This window comes from Nerophis ophidion, linkage group LG06 (assembly GCF_033978795.1).
Source record: "Nerophis ophidion isolate RoL-2023_Sa linkage group LG06, RoL_Noph_v1.0, whole genome shotgun sequence".
Classification (NCBI taxonomy): Eukaryota; Metazoa; Chordata; class Actinopteri; order Syngnathiformes; family Syngnathidae; genus Nerophis; species Nerophis ophidion.
In genome coordinates, this window is record NC_084616.1 from 1,243,395 (window position 1) to 1,256,857 (window position 13,463).

General features: G+C 39.0%; 1 protein-coding gene across 1 annotated transcript in view; it reads left to right on the forward strand.

The window, feature by feature from the left end:
• Positions 1–13,463, forward strand: part of LOC133553969 (intermembrane lipid transfer protein VPS13D-like) — a 172,781-nt gene that overhangs the window by 156,117 nt on the left and 3,201 nt on the right. The window contains exons 45-46 of the mRNA XM_061902291.1: positions 3,456–3,587; positions 3,659–3,899. Coding sequence (XP_061758275.1) covers positions 3,456–3,587; positions 3,659–3,899 — 373 coding nt within the window. The remainder of the gene's footprint in view (positions 1–3,455; positions 3,588–3,658; positions 3,900–13,463) is intronic.

A 13,463-nucleotide genomic window follows, 5' to 3' on the forward strand; every position in this document is an offset into this window, starting at 1 on the left:
CAGGTGTATAATGTGATGCAGGTCAAGTGTACATCGTGTCAGGTGTCTAATGTGATGCAGGTTAAGTGTACATCATGTCAGGTGTCTAATGTGATGCAGGTTAAGTGTACATCATGTCAGGTGTCTAATGTGATGCAGGTCAAGTGTACATCGTGTCAGGTGTGATGCAGGTTAAGTGTACATCATGTCAGGTGTATAATGTGATGCAGGTCAAGTGTACATCGTGTCAGGTGTCTAATGTGATGCAGGTTAAGTGTACATCATGTCAGGTGTATAATGTGATGCAGGTTAAGTGTACATCATGTCAGGTGTCTAATGTGATGCAGGTTAAGTGTACATCATGTCAGGTGTATAATGTGATGCAGGTTAAGTGTACATCATGTCAGGTGTCTAATGTGATGCAGGTTAAGTGTACATCATGTCAGGTGTATAATGTGATGCAGGTTAAGTGTACATCATGTCAGGTGTCTAATGTGATGCAGGTTAAGTGTACATCATGTCAGGTGTCTAATGTGATGCAGGTCAAGTGTACATCGTGTCAGGTGTGATGCAGGTTAAGTGTACATCATGTCAGGTGTATAATGTGATGCAGGTCAAGTGTACATCGTGTCAGGTGTCTAATGTGATGCAGGTTAAGTGTACATCATGTCAGGTGTATAATGTGATGCAGGTCAAGTGTACATCGTGTCAGGTGTGATGCAGGTCAAGTGTACATCATGTCAGGTGTCTAATGTGATGCAGGTCAAGTGTACATCGTGTCAGGTGTATAATGTGATGCAGGTTAAGTGTACATCATGTCAGGTGTATAATGTGATGCAGGTCAGGTGTACATCATGTCAGGTGTATAATGTGATGCAGGTTAAGTGTACATCATGTCAGGTGTATAATGTGATGCAGGTTAAGTGTACATCATGTCAGGTGTATAATGTGATGCAGGTTAAGTGTACATCATGTCAGGTGTATAATGTGATGCAGGTTAAGTGTACATCATGTCAGGTGTATAATGTGATGCAGGTTAAGTGTACATCATGTCAGGTGTATAATGTGATGCAGGTTGAGTGTACATCATGTCAGGTGTATAATGTGATGCAGGTTAAGTGTACATCATGTCAGGTGTGATGCAGGTTAAGTGTACATCACATCAGGTGTATAATGTGATGCAGGTTAAGTGTACATCATGTCAGGTGTGATGCAGGTTAAGTGTACATCACATCAGGTGTATAATGTGATGCAGGTTAAGTGTACATCATGTCAGGTGTGATGCAGGTTAAGTGTACATCATGGCAGGTGTATAATGTGATGCAGGTTAAGTGTACATCATGTCAGGTGTATAATGTGATGCAGGTCAAGTGTACATCATGTCAGGTGTATAATGTGATGCAGGTTAAGTGTACATCATGTCAGGTGTATAATGTGATGCAGGTTAAGTGTACATCATGTCAGGTGTCTAATGTGATGCAGGTCAAGTGTACATCATGTCAGGTGTATAATGTGATGCAGGTTAAGTGTACATCATGTCAGGTGTGATGCAGGTTAAGTGTACATCATGTCAGGTGTGATGCAGGTTAAGTGTACATCATGTCAGGTGTATAATGTGATGCAGGTTGAGTGTACATCATGTCAGGTGTCTAATGTGATGCAGGTCAAGTGTACATCATGTCAGGTGTATAATGTGATGCAGGTCAAGTGTACATCATGTCAGGTGTATAATGTGATGCAGGTTAAGTGTACATCATGTCAGGTGTATAATGTGATGCAGGTCAAGTGTACATCATGTCAGGTGTATAATGTGATGCAGGTCAAGTGTACATCATGTCAGGTGTATAATGTGATGCAGGTTAAGTGTACATCGTGTCAGGTGTATAATGTGATGCAGGTTAAGTGTACATCATGTCAGGTGTCTAATGTGATGCAGGTTAAGTGTACATCATGTCAGGTGTATAATGTGATGCAGGTTAAGTGTACATCATGTCAGGTGTTTCATGTGATGCAGGTTAAGTGTACATCATGTCAGGTGTCTAATGTGATGCAGGTTAAGTGTACATCATGTCAGGTGTATAATGTGATGCAGGTTAAGTGTACATCATGTCAGGTGTATAATGTGATGCAGGTCAAGTGTACATCATGTCAGTTGTCTAATGTGATGCAGGTTAAGTGTACATCATGTCAGGTGTATAATGTGATGCAGGTTAAGTGTACATCATGTCAGGTGTATAATGTGATGCAGGTTAAGTGTACATCATGTCAGGTGTATAATGTGATGCAGGTTAAGTGTACATCATGTCAGGTGTCTAATGTGATGCAGGTTAAGTGTACATCATGTCAGGTGTATAATGTGATGCAGGTCAAGTGTACATCATGTCAGGTGTCTAATGTGATGCAGGTTAAGTGTACATCATGTCAGGTGTATAATGTGATGCAGGTTAAGTGTACATCATGTCAGGTGTATAATGTGATGCAGGTCAAGTGTACATCATGTCAGGTGTATAATGTGATGCAGGTTAAGTGTACATCATGTCAGGTGTCTAATGTGATGCAGGTTAAGTGTACATCATGTCAGGTGTATAATGTGATGCAGGTTAAGTGTACATCATGTCAGGTATATAATGTGATGCAGGTTAAGTGTACATCATGTCAGGTGTGATGCAGGTTGAGTGTACATCATCTCAGGTGTCTAATGTGATGCAGGTTAAGTGTACATCATGTCAGGAGTCTAATGTGATGCAGGTCAAGTGTACATCATGTCAGGTGTGATGCAGGTTAAGTGTACATCATGTCTAATGTGATGCAGGTTAAGTGTACATCATGTCAGGTGTATAATGTGATGCAGGTTAAGTGTACATCATGTCAGGTGTATAATGTGATGCAGGTCAAGTGTACATCATGTCAGGTGTATAATGTGATGCAGGTTAAGTGTACATCATGTCAGGTGTGATGCAGGTCGAGTGTACATCATGTCAGGTGTGATGCAGGTTAAGTGTACATCATGTCAGGTGTGATGCAGGTTGAGTGTACATCATGTCAGGTGTGATGCAGGTTAAGTGTACATCATGTCTAATGTGATGCAGGTTAAGTGTACATCATGTCAGGTGTATAATGTGATGCAGGTTAAGTGTACATCATGTCAGGTGTATAATGTGATGCAGGTCAAGTGTACATCATGTCAGGTGTATAATGTGATGCAGGTTAAGTGTACATCATGTCAGGTGTGATGCAGGTCAAGTGTACATCATGTCAGGTGTGATGCAGGTTAAGTGTACATCATGTCAGGTGTGATGCAGGTTGAGTGTACATCATGTCAGGTGTGATGCAGGTTAAGTGTACATCGTGTCAGGTGTCTAATGTGATGCAGGTTAAGTGTACATCATGTCAGGTGTGATGCAGGTTGAGTGTACATCATGTCAGGTGTGATGCAGGTCAAGTGTACATCATGTCAGGTGTATGATGTGATGCAGGTCAAGTGTACATCGTGTGAGGAAGCCTCGCTGCTGCAAAGGTCCCCAGGGTCTCCTCCCCCGCTACTCGGCCCTGCAGGCTGAGGGTCAGGATCAGCTGTTCCGCCTGACAGACAACATCCAGTCTGAGTTGTAAGTCTCCTGTCTCCCACTCGGAGTCCAAGGTCCCTTCATGCGTCGTCTCTTCTTCTTCCCGCCGGCAGCTTCATCGCAGTGGAGCCCATGGACAGCTACAGCGTGCTCATCTCCTCCAAAGTGGTCTACTTCCTGAAGCCTGGAGAGCAGGTGGACCGTGAGGCCATTTTCCTGGAGATCAAGTATGACGACCTGTACCACAGTCTGGTGTCCAAGGACCATGGCAAAGTCTATGTGCAGCTCACCAAGAAGGCTGAGAGCACCAGCAGTGGAGTCGCCATCCCTGGACCCTCCCACCAGAAGCCCATGGTGAGACCACACCCACCTCAGACTCCATATTTAAACCTCTGAAGAGCAACACAGACAATTTCAGGTTTTTTACACAACACTAACTACATATTACTAGGGATGAGTATTACTAGGATACACAACACTAACTACATATTACTAGGGATGAGTATTACTAGGATACACAGCACTAACTACATATTACTAGGGATGAGTAGTACTAGGATACACAGCACTAACTACATATTACTAGGGATGAGTATTACTAGGATACACAGCACTAACTACATATTACTAGTGATGAGTATTACTAGGATACACAGCACTAACTACATATTACTAGGGATGAGTATTACTAGGATACACAACACTAACTACATATTACTAGGGATGAGTATTACTAGGATACACAACACTAACTACATATTACTAGGGATGAGTATTACTAGGATACACAGCACTAACTACATATTACTAGGGATGAGTATTACTAGGATACACAGCACTAACTACATATTACTAGTGATGAGTATTACTAGGATACACAGCACTAACTACATATTACTAGGGATGAGTATTACTAGGATACACAACACTAACTACATATTACTAGGGATGAGTATTACTAGGATACACAACACTAACTACATATTACTAGGGATGAGTATTACTAGGATACACAGCACTAACTACATATTACTAGTGATGAGTATTACTAGGATACACAGCACTAACTACATATTACTAGTGATGAGTATTACTAGGATACACAGCACTAACTACATATTACTAAGGATGAGTATTACTAGGATACACAGCACTAACTGTACTTACTACATATAACTAGGGATGGGTACCACTACTTCTTTGTCACCGACCGAAATCCCGCCAGTCCTGCAAAAAGAGAGGGTGCCATGTTACAGTACCTGGGTTGTGTTATGTCACACCTAGTTGCCGGCTCTTCACACTTGGGCCACCTGCTGGTCTCTCCAGCAGCACTGGGAGTAGACTCAGCCGAACTACAGTACCTCAGGGTCAGGGGTCGGCAACCCAAATCGTGAAAGAGACATATTGGACCAAATATACAACAAAAAATCTGTCTGAAGCTGCAAAACATTGTTATATAGTTATATTAGCCTACTATCAAACTGACTTTAAAAGTCTTATATAAGTGTTATAATGAAGACAACACATGATGTAAGTGTCTATATTAGTTATATTAGCCTACTATCAAAATGACTTTAAAAGTCTTATATAAGTGTTTATAATGAAGGCAACACATGATGTAAGTGTCTATATTAGTTATATTAGCCTACTATCAAAATGACTTTAAAAGTCTTATATAAGTGTTATAATGAAGACAACACATGATGTAAGTGTCTATATTAGTTATATTAGCCTACTATCAAAATGACTTTAAAAGTCTTATATAAGTGTTATAATGAAGACAACACGTGATGTAAGTGTCTATATTAGTTATATTAGCCTACTATCAAAATGACTTTAAAAGTCTTATATAAGTGTTATAATGAAGACAACACGTGATGTAAGTGTCTATATTAGTTATATTAGCCTACTATCAAAATGACTTTAAAAGTCTTATATAAGTGTTATAATGAAGACAACACATGATGTAAGTGTCTATATTAGTTATATTAGCCTACTATCAAAATGACTTTAAAAGTCTTATATAAGTGTTTATAATGAAGGCAACACATGATGTAAGTGTCTATATTAGTTATATTAGCCTACTATCAAAATGACTTTAAAAGTCTTATATAAGTGTTATAATGAAGGCAACACATGATGTAAGTGTCTATATTAGTTATATTAGCCTACTATCAAAATGACTTTAAAAGTCTTATATAAGTGTTATAATGAAGACAACACGTGATGTAAGTGTCTATATTAGTTATATTAGCCTACTATCAAAATGACTTTAAAAGTCTTATATAAGTGTTATAATGAAGACAACACGTGATGTAAGTGTCTATATTAGTTATATTAGCCTACTATCAAAATGACTTTAAAAGTCTTATATAAGTGTTATAATGAAGACAACACATGATGTAAGTGTCTATATTAGTTATATTAGCCTACTATCAAAATGACTTTAAAAGTCTTATATAAGTGTTATAATGAAGACAACACATGATGTAAGTGTCTATATTAGTTATATTAGCCTGCTATCAAAATGACTTTAAAAGTCTTATATAAGTGTTATAATGAAGACAACACGTGATGTAAGTGTCTATATTAGTTATATTAGCCTACTATCAAAATGACTTTAAAAGTCTTATATAAGTGTTATAATGAATACAACACATGATGTAAGTGTCTATATTAGCCTACTATCAAAATGACTTTAAAAGTCTTATATAAGTGTTATAATGAAGACAACACATGATGTAAGTGTCTATATTAGTTATATTAGCCTACTATCAAAATGACTTTAAAAGTCTTATATAAGTGTTTATAATGAATACAACACATGATGTAAGTGTCTATATTAGTTATATTAGCCTACTATCAAAATGACTTTAAAAGTCTTATATAAGTGTTATAATGAAGACAACACGTGATGTAAGTGTCTATATTAGTTATATTAGCCTACTATCAAAATGACTTTAAAAGTCTTATATAAGTGTTATAATGAAGACAACACATGATGTAAGTGTCTATATTAGTTATATTAGCCTACTATCAAAATGACTTTAAAAGTCTTATATAAGTGTTATAATGAAGACAACACATGATGTAAGTGTCTATATTAGTTATATTAGCCTGCTATCAAAATGACTTTAAAAGTCTTATATAAGTGTTATAATGAAGACAACACGTGATGTAAGTGTCTATATTAGTTATATTAGCCTACTATCAAAATGACTTTAAAAGTCTTATATAAGTGTTATAATGAATACAACACATGATGTAAGTGTCTATATTAGCCTACTATCAAAATGACTTTAAAAGTCTTATATAAGTGTTATAATGAAGACAACACATGATGTAAGTGTCTATATTAGTTATATTAGCCTACTATCAAAATGACTTTAAAAGTCTTATATAAGTGTTTATAATGAATACAACACATGATGTAAGTGTCTATATTAGTTATATTAGCCTACTATCAAAATGACTTTAAAAGTCTTATATAAGTGTTATAATGAAGACAACACGTGATGTAAGTGTCTATATTAGTTATATTAGCCTACTATCAAAATGACTTTAAAAGTCTTATATAAGTGTTATAATGAAGACAACACATGATGTAAGTGTCTATATTAGTTATATTAGCCTACTATCAAAATGACTTTAAAAGTCTTATATAAGTGTTATAATGAAGACAACACATGATGTAAGTGTCTATATTAGTTATATTAGCCTGCTATCAAAATGACTTTAAAAGTCTTATATAAGTGTTATAATGAAGACAACACGTGATGTAAGTGTCTATATTAGTTATATTAGCCTACTATCAAAATGACTTTAAAAGTCTTATATAAGTGTTATAATGAATACAACACATGATGTAAGTGTCTATATTAGCCTACTATCAAAATGACTTTAAAAGTCTTATATAAGTGTTATAATGAAGACAACACATGATGTAAGTGTCTATATTAGTTATATTAGCCTACTATCAAAATGACTTTAAAAGTCTTATATAAGTGTTTATAATGAATACAACACATGATGTAAGTGTCTATATTAGTTATATTAGCCTACTATCAAAATGACTTTAAAAGTCTTATATAAGTGTTATAATGAAGACAACACGTGATGTAAGTGTCTATATTAGTTATATTAGCCTACTATCAAAATGACTTTAAAAGTCTTATATAAGTGTTATAATGAAGACAACACATGATGTAAGTGTCTATATTAGTTATATTAGCCTACTATCAAAATGACTTTAAAAGTCTTATATAAGTGTTATAATGAAGACAACACATGATGTAAGTGTCTATATTAGTTATATTAGCCTGCTATCAAAATGACTTTAAAAGTCTTATATAAGTGTTATAATGAAGACAACACGTGATGTAAGTGTCTATATTAGTTATATTAGCCTACTATCAAAATGACTTTAAAAGTCTTATATAAGTGTTATAATGAATACAACACATGATGTAAGTGTCTATATTAGCCTACTATCAAAATGACTTTAAAAGTCTTATATAAGTGTTATAATGAAGACAACACATGATGTAAGTGTCTCTATTAGTTATATTAGCCTACTATCAAAATGACTTTAAAAGTCTTATATAAGTGTTTATAATGAATACAACACATGATGTAAGTGTCTATATTAGCCTACTATCAAAATGACTTTAAAAGTCTTATATAAGTGTTATAATGAAGACAACACATGATGTAAGTGTCTATATTAGTTATATTAGCCTACTATCAAAATGACTATGTGTTGCCGGCTGACACAAATCTTTGTTGACAGAAATGTTGAAATGTAATATCAATAAATCAATGTTTACTTGTATAGCCCTAAATCACTAGTGTCTCAAAGGGCTGCACAAACCACTACGACATCCTCGGTAGGCCCACATAAGGGCAAGGAAAAACTCACACCCAGTGGGAGGTCGGTGACAATGATGACTATGAGAACCTTGGAGAGGACCACATATGTGGGCAAACCCCCCCTCTAGGGGACCGAAAGCAATGGATGTGGATCAAGTCTAACATGATACTGTGAAAGTTCAATCCATAGTGGATCCAACACAGCCGTATTCTACTCATTTTTACAACATTTAAAAACATTAGTACAGTATAACTGCTCCGTACAACGGCCTTCTAAAAAGTAATTAATTTTACTTTTTGAAACTGATACTGATGATTTCCGATATCACATTTTAAAGCATTTATTGGCCGATATTATCTCTAATTATTATTTATATCCCACATTTAGTTTGTAATTAACATGGATCATAGTATTAACTACTGTGTTGATTCAAGAGTGATATATATTTCCAAGACATTGGTCCTAAAGTGTTTTTGTAAATGTTGCAATTGTTGTCATGATCACTAGAGACAAATAAGGATTTGGTAAGATTTTTGTCATTTCCAGCGTGACAAAACTGCTCTAAAACAACACCTCCAGGCAACTTCAACACTTTACTAATACCCTCCTCCATTCACATCCCATCTCCCCGGATTATAAACAACTCAAATGTACTTCTAATGTATATACTTGTTCTTATGCTATGTGAACTCACTATGTTCTCTGCTGACTGTACATATTTATAAAGTATATACTTGTTCTTATGCTATGTGAACTCACTATGTTCTCTGCTGGCTGTACATATCCTACTAAATAAGACCTACACTGTTTCAATGTCCACATTTCTCTGTTGATGCAATTGTTGATGACTGAAGTTCTGATATCAACCAAAGCTCCTCATCCCACCCCCCGGATTGTAAATAATGTCAATAATTCAATGTATATACTATGATGATTAACTTGTGTGATGACTGTATTATGTTGATAGTATATATTTGTACCATGAATTGATGAAGGTGGACCCTGACTTAAACAAGTTGAAAAACTTATTGGGGTGTTACCATTTAGTGGTCAATTGTACGGAATATGTACTGTACTGTGCAATCTACTAATAAAAGTATCAATCAATCAAAAAAAAGACAGCAAAGCCAAGGAAGTCGGGCTAGTGAGCTAGCTAGTAAAGAGAAAGAAAATAACCCGGTTAGCAGCTGCGAGACGATCGAAAATCACTTTTAACGCCATCACCTGGTACTTGTTGGTTTGTTCATGGTGTTTTCACACTGCTAAGTTTGAATCAAAGCAGGTTTTATCAAGTTGCAGAGCTAGCATTTAGTAGACTGTTAGCATTAGCCAAGCTAGCTGGGGTTACACACAACGTACAGTATTTTTGATCTTGTCTGTTAACTTTTAGTCATGGATAAGCACCAAAATGAAAGAGTATTATTTTCGGAGAAGTAGCACAGTTATCAAAGTATTTCAAAGTAATAATGGTGTCAGAGTTAGTTTGTGACGAACCCCAAGATGCAGAGAAGGAGGCAGTCATTGCGGAAGAAACATAATTTAATTTAACACTAAGACAAAACCGAACAAAAGGGTACAAACAAAAGGCGCGCACGAGGCGGATAACAAACTTGGCTAAGAACAAAAACACTTACTGTGACACGACAGAACTATGGCCTGAACACAGTGAACAGAAGTAGACTAAGCTACAAGCGACAAGACAGGTAGTGGTGACATCAACACAACACCACATGACACGACAACAATCCAGCATCTGACTGGAGGACAAAACAGGCTCAAATTGTGTCTGGCTGATTGACACCAGGTGTGGCCAGGTGCCAATCAGCCACAGCTGAGGGGACACAGCACTCAGGGAGACAAACAGGAAACAGAAACAAAATAAGAGTGCTGACAGGAACTAAAGACAGGAAATACGACACACACAGAGGAAAAAGTAAAACACAACCAAACTGTCAGGGGCAAGCCTGACAAATGGGCTTGTTTTTGCCCCAGGGAAAGCTGAGGATGAAATAAGGCTGTGCACCCCGGAAAACTTGTAGAGTCCGTGCAATTTGAACGCAGCAAAATGAGCCTTAGCGGACTTTGCTTTCTGAATTTTTCCGCCTGTTTAAAAAGTGGCTTTAGGAGACAAGTTGGGCTTGGACAATGGCGGCTTACTCACATCTGGATCACTTCCACCAATTTGTACCTTTTTTTCCAAGGCAGCGAGCCTCTGGAACAGGTTCCAGTTTGTCTCGCTACAGTCTTTGGTTTTTCTTGTACTATCCATTTGAATCCAGTCTGGTTGCTGTCTCACGTCACCGCGGGCACAGTACAGCATTGTTCTGGCCATCAAAATGGCCACCGCGGCCCCACAATGCATTGCCAAACCACGTGTCCTTTTGAGCCCACTTGACATGCTACTGATTAGCATTAGCAATTGTACATGACTTCTTCCACACCTTCAGATGTCTTCACGGGAACTACAGTTAAGATGCACGTTTCAATGGGGTTTTGAAAATGTTACTTACAGTATTTTCTGGCGCAACCCAAGACTCGATATAGCAAAGACTGAGCTGACTAGCCAACATACCATGACCTATACACTACGGGGGAATAAAGTAGGATAGCACTTTATCCTTTATTGTTGCACTTCAAGAGTACGAGGGAATGACATTTTTAACGCAGACCCGTTGAAGAGCAGACTTACATTGTACGGGGTGACCAAACAGGAACGTAAAAGGTGGGAAAGTGGTCAATCTGGGAAGAAGAGGAGGAGAAAAAACAAGTCCCAGACTAAACTTCTATTTAGTTAGAGACCAGACCATCTGTTTCTCAAATTCATCATACTTTGCTATGCACAGCAGACGGTGTCTCCAAGATGTTGTCCAGATTTAGTCCTAAATCACAAATGCCCAGAGTTCTGCCTGAATCCTTCAATCATTGGTGGCAGTTTTAGGGTAACGATGACCAGCGTTTTCCAAGGTCTTGACACACCAGAGCAGGACTTTCTGCAGTCAGCAGATGATGATGATTCCTAGTAGGTAGATAGTATCTTCTATGTCCTCCACCTCCAACCCCAGATCATGTCTTTTTTTGGTTGAAAGGCCGGTTGATCAATTCTCTTGTTTGGATTTGGGAGAGCAGTGCAAAAGGAGGCTAGAAGAAAGTTAAGACAAGACAGAACACAGAAGCAGAGAAAAGGGAGAGAGGAAAGCGTCGGCCTTCGACAAGTGCCATCTCACTTCTTGGACTGGGTAGACTCCAAAAGACAAGATGTCCAAGAGGAGCTAGTACGTAGCCCTGGAGCTCCATGGCTAGCGTGCCCGGCAAGGCGGGGGCGAAGACGCCGTGGCCGAAAGGGCAACGTGTTAGCCAGACTAAAAATGAACCCAAACAGACCACCGATACCAAGTCTATTCCTGGCTAATGCGAGGTCGCTCGCTCCTCATGGCGAAGAGGACAAGATGGACGAGGTGAGGCTGCTTGTAGCACAGAACACTGTGATGGACAGCTGCGCCCTATTGTTTATGGAAACCTGGCTAACGTCCTCAATCCCAGACGCTAGCATGGAGCTAACCGGTCACACAGCACACAGACAGGACAGAAACACAGAGTCTACCGGCAAGCGGCGTGGGGGTGGGTTGCTAACCTTCCTAAACAGCAACTGGACTTCAGAGTCAAAGGTAGTTAACAGCCACTGTTCCCAAGATCTGGAATATTTTACAGTTAAATGCCGACCCTTCCATCTAGCCAGGGAGCACTCTGCTGTTCTGATCACAAATGTGTATATAGCTCCTGATGCTAACGCTAGCACGCCGCTAGCTCTGCTGCACAATACAATCAGTGCATAACACAACAAATATCCCGACGTAGTTCACATCATAGCGGGGGACTTAAATCATGTCGACCTGAAAAAGGTGCTCCCCAAACTTCACCAGCATGTGAAGCATTTAAGTCTCATCTTAAAACTCATCTGTATACTCTAGCCTTTAAATAGACCTCCTTTTTAGACCAGTTGATCTGCCGCTTCTTTTCTTTCTCCTATGTCCCCCCCTCCCTTGTGGAGGGGGTCCGGTCCGATGACCATGGATGAAGTACTGACTGTCCAGAGTCGAGACCCAGGATGGACCGCTCGTCGGGACCCAGGATGGACCGCTCGCCTGTATCGGTTGGGGACATCTCTACGCTGCTGATCCGCTTGAGATGGTTTCCTGTGGACGGGACTCTCACTGCTGTCTTGGAGCCACTATGGATTGAACTTTCACAGTATCATGTTAGACCCGCTCCACATCCATTGCTTTCGGTCCCCTAGAGGGGGGGGGGGGGGTTGCCCACATCTGAGGTCCTCTCCAAGGTTTCTCATAGTCAGCATTGTCACTGGCGTCCCACTGGATGTGAATTCTCCCTGCCCACTGGGTGTGAGTTTTCCTCGCCCTTTTGTGGGTTCTTCCGAGGATGTTGTAGTCGTAATGATTTGTGCAGTCCTTTGAGACATTTGTGATTTGGGGCTATATAAATAAACATTGATTGGCATTGATTGAAGTGTGCTACGAGGGGAGCTAACACACTGGACAAAGTCTATTCCAACATAAAACATGGATATAGAGCCAAGCAACTTTCCCAATTAGGCAAGTCTGACCACATGTCCCTGCTCCTTTTACCAGCTTACATACCAACAAGGAGAAGTGCTCCTATCACAACCAAAACGATCCAAACATGGCCGGCGGGAGCCATGGATCAGCTGCAGGACTTCTTGGAAACAACAAACTGGTCAGTTTTTGAAAACCCAGACTTGGAGCAGTACACAGAAGCAGTCCTGGGGTACATCAAACACTGCATAGACACTGTCACAGTGGACAAGTCTACCTCAACAGGAAGCCCTGGATGACAAAAATAGTCCAGGGCTTACTCAAAGAGAGAGACAGTGCCTTCAAAACGCAGGACCAGGAACTCTACAGAGCTGCCAGAGACAACCCATAGAGACACCAGAGAGGCAAAAGCCGAGCACAGGAGGAAAATGGAAGCCCACCTGCAGAGCAGCAACACAAAGAAGGTATGGAAAGGAA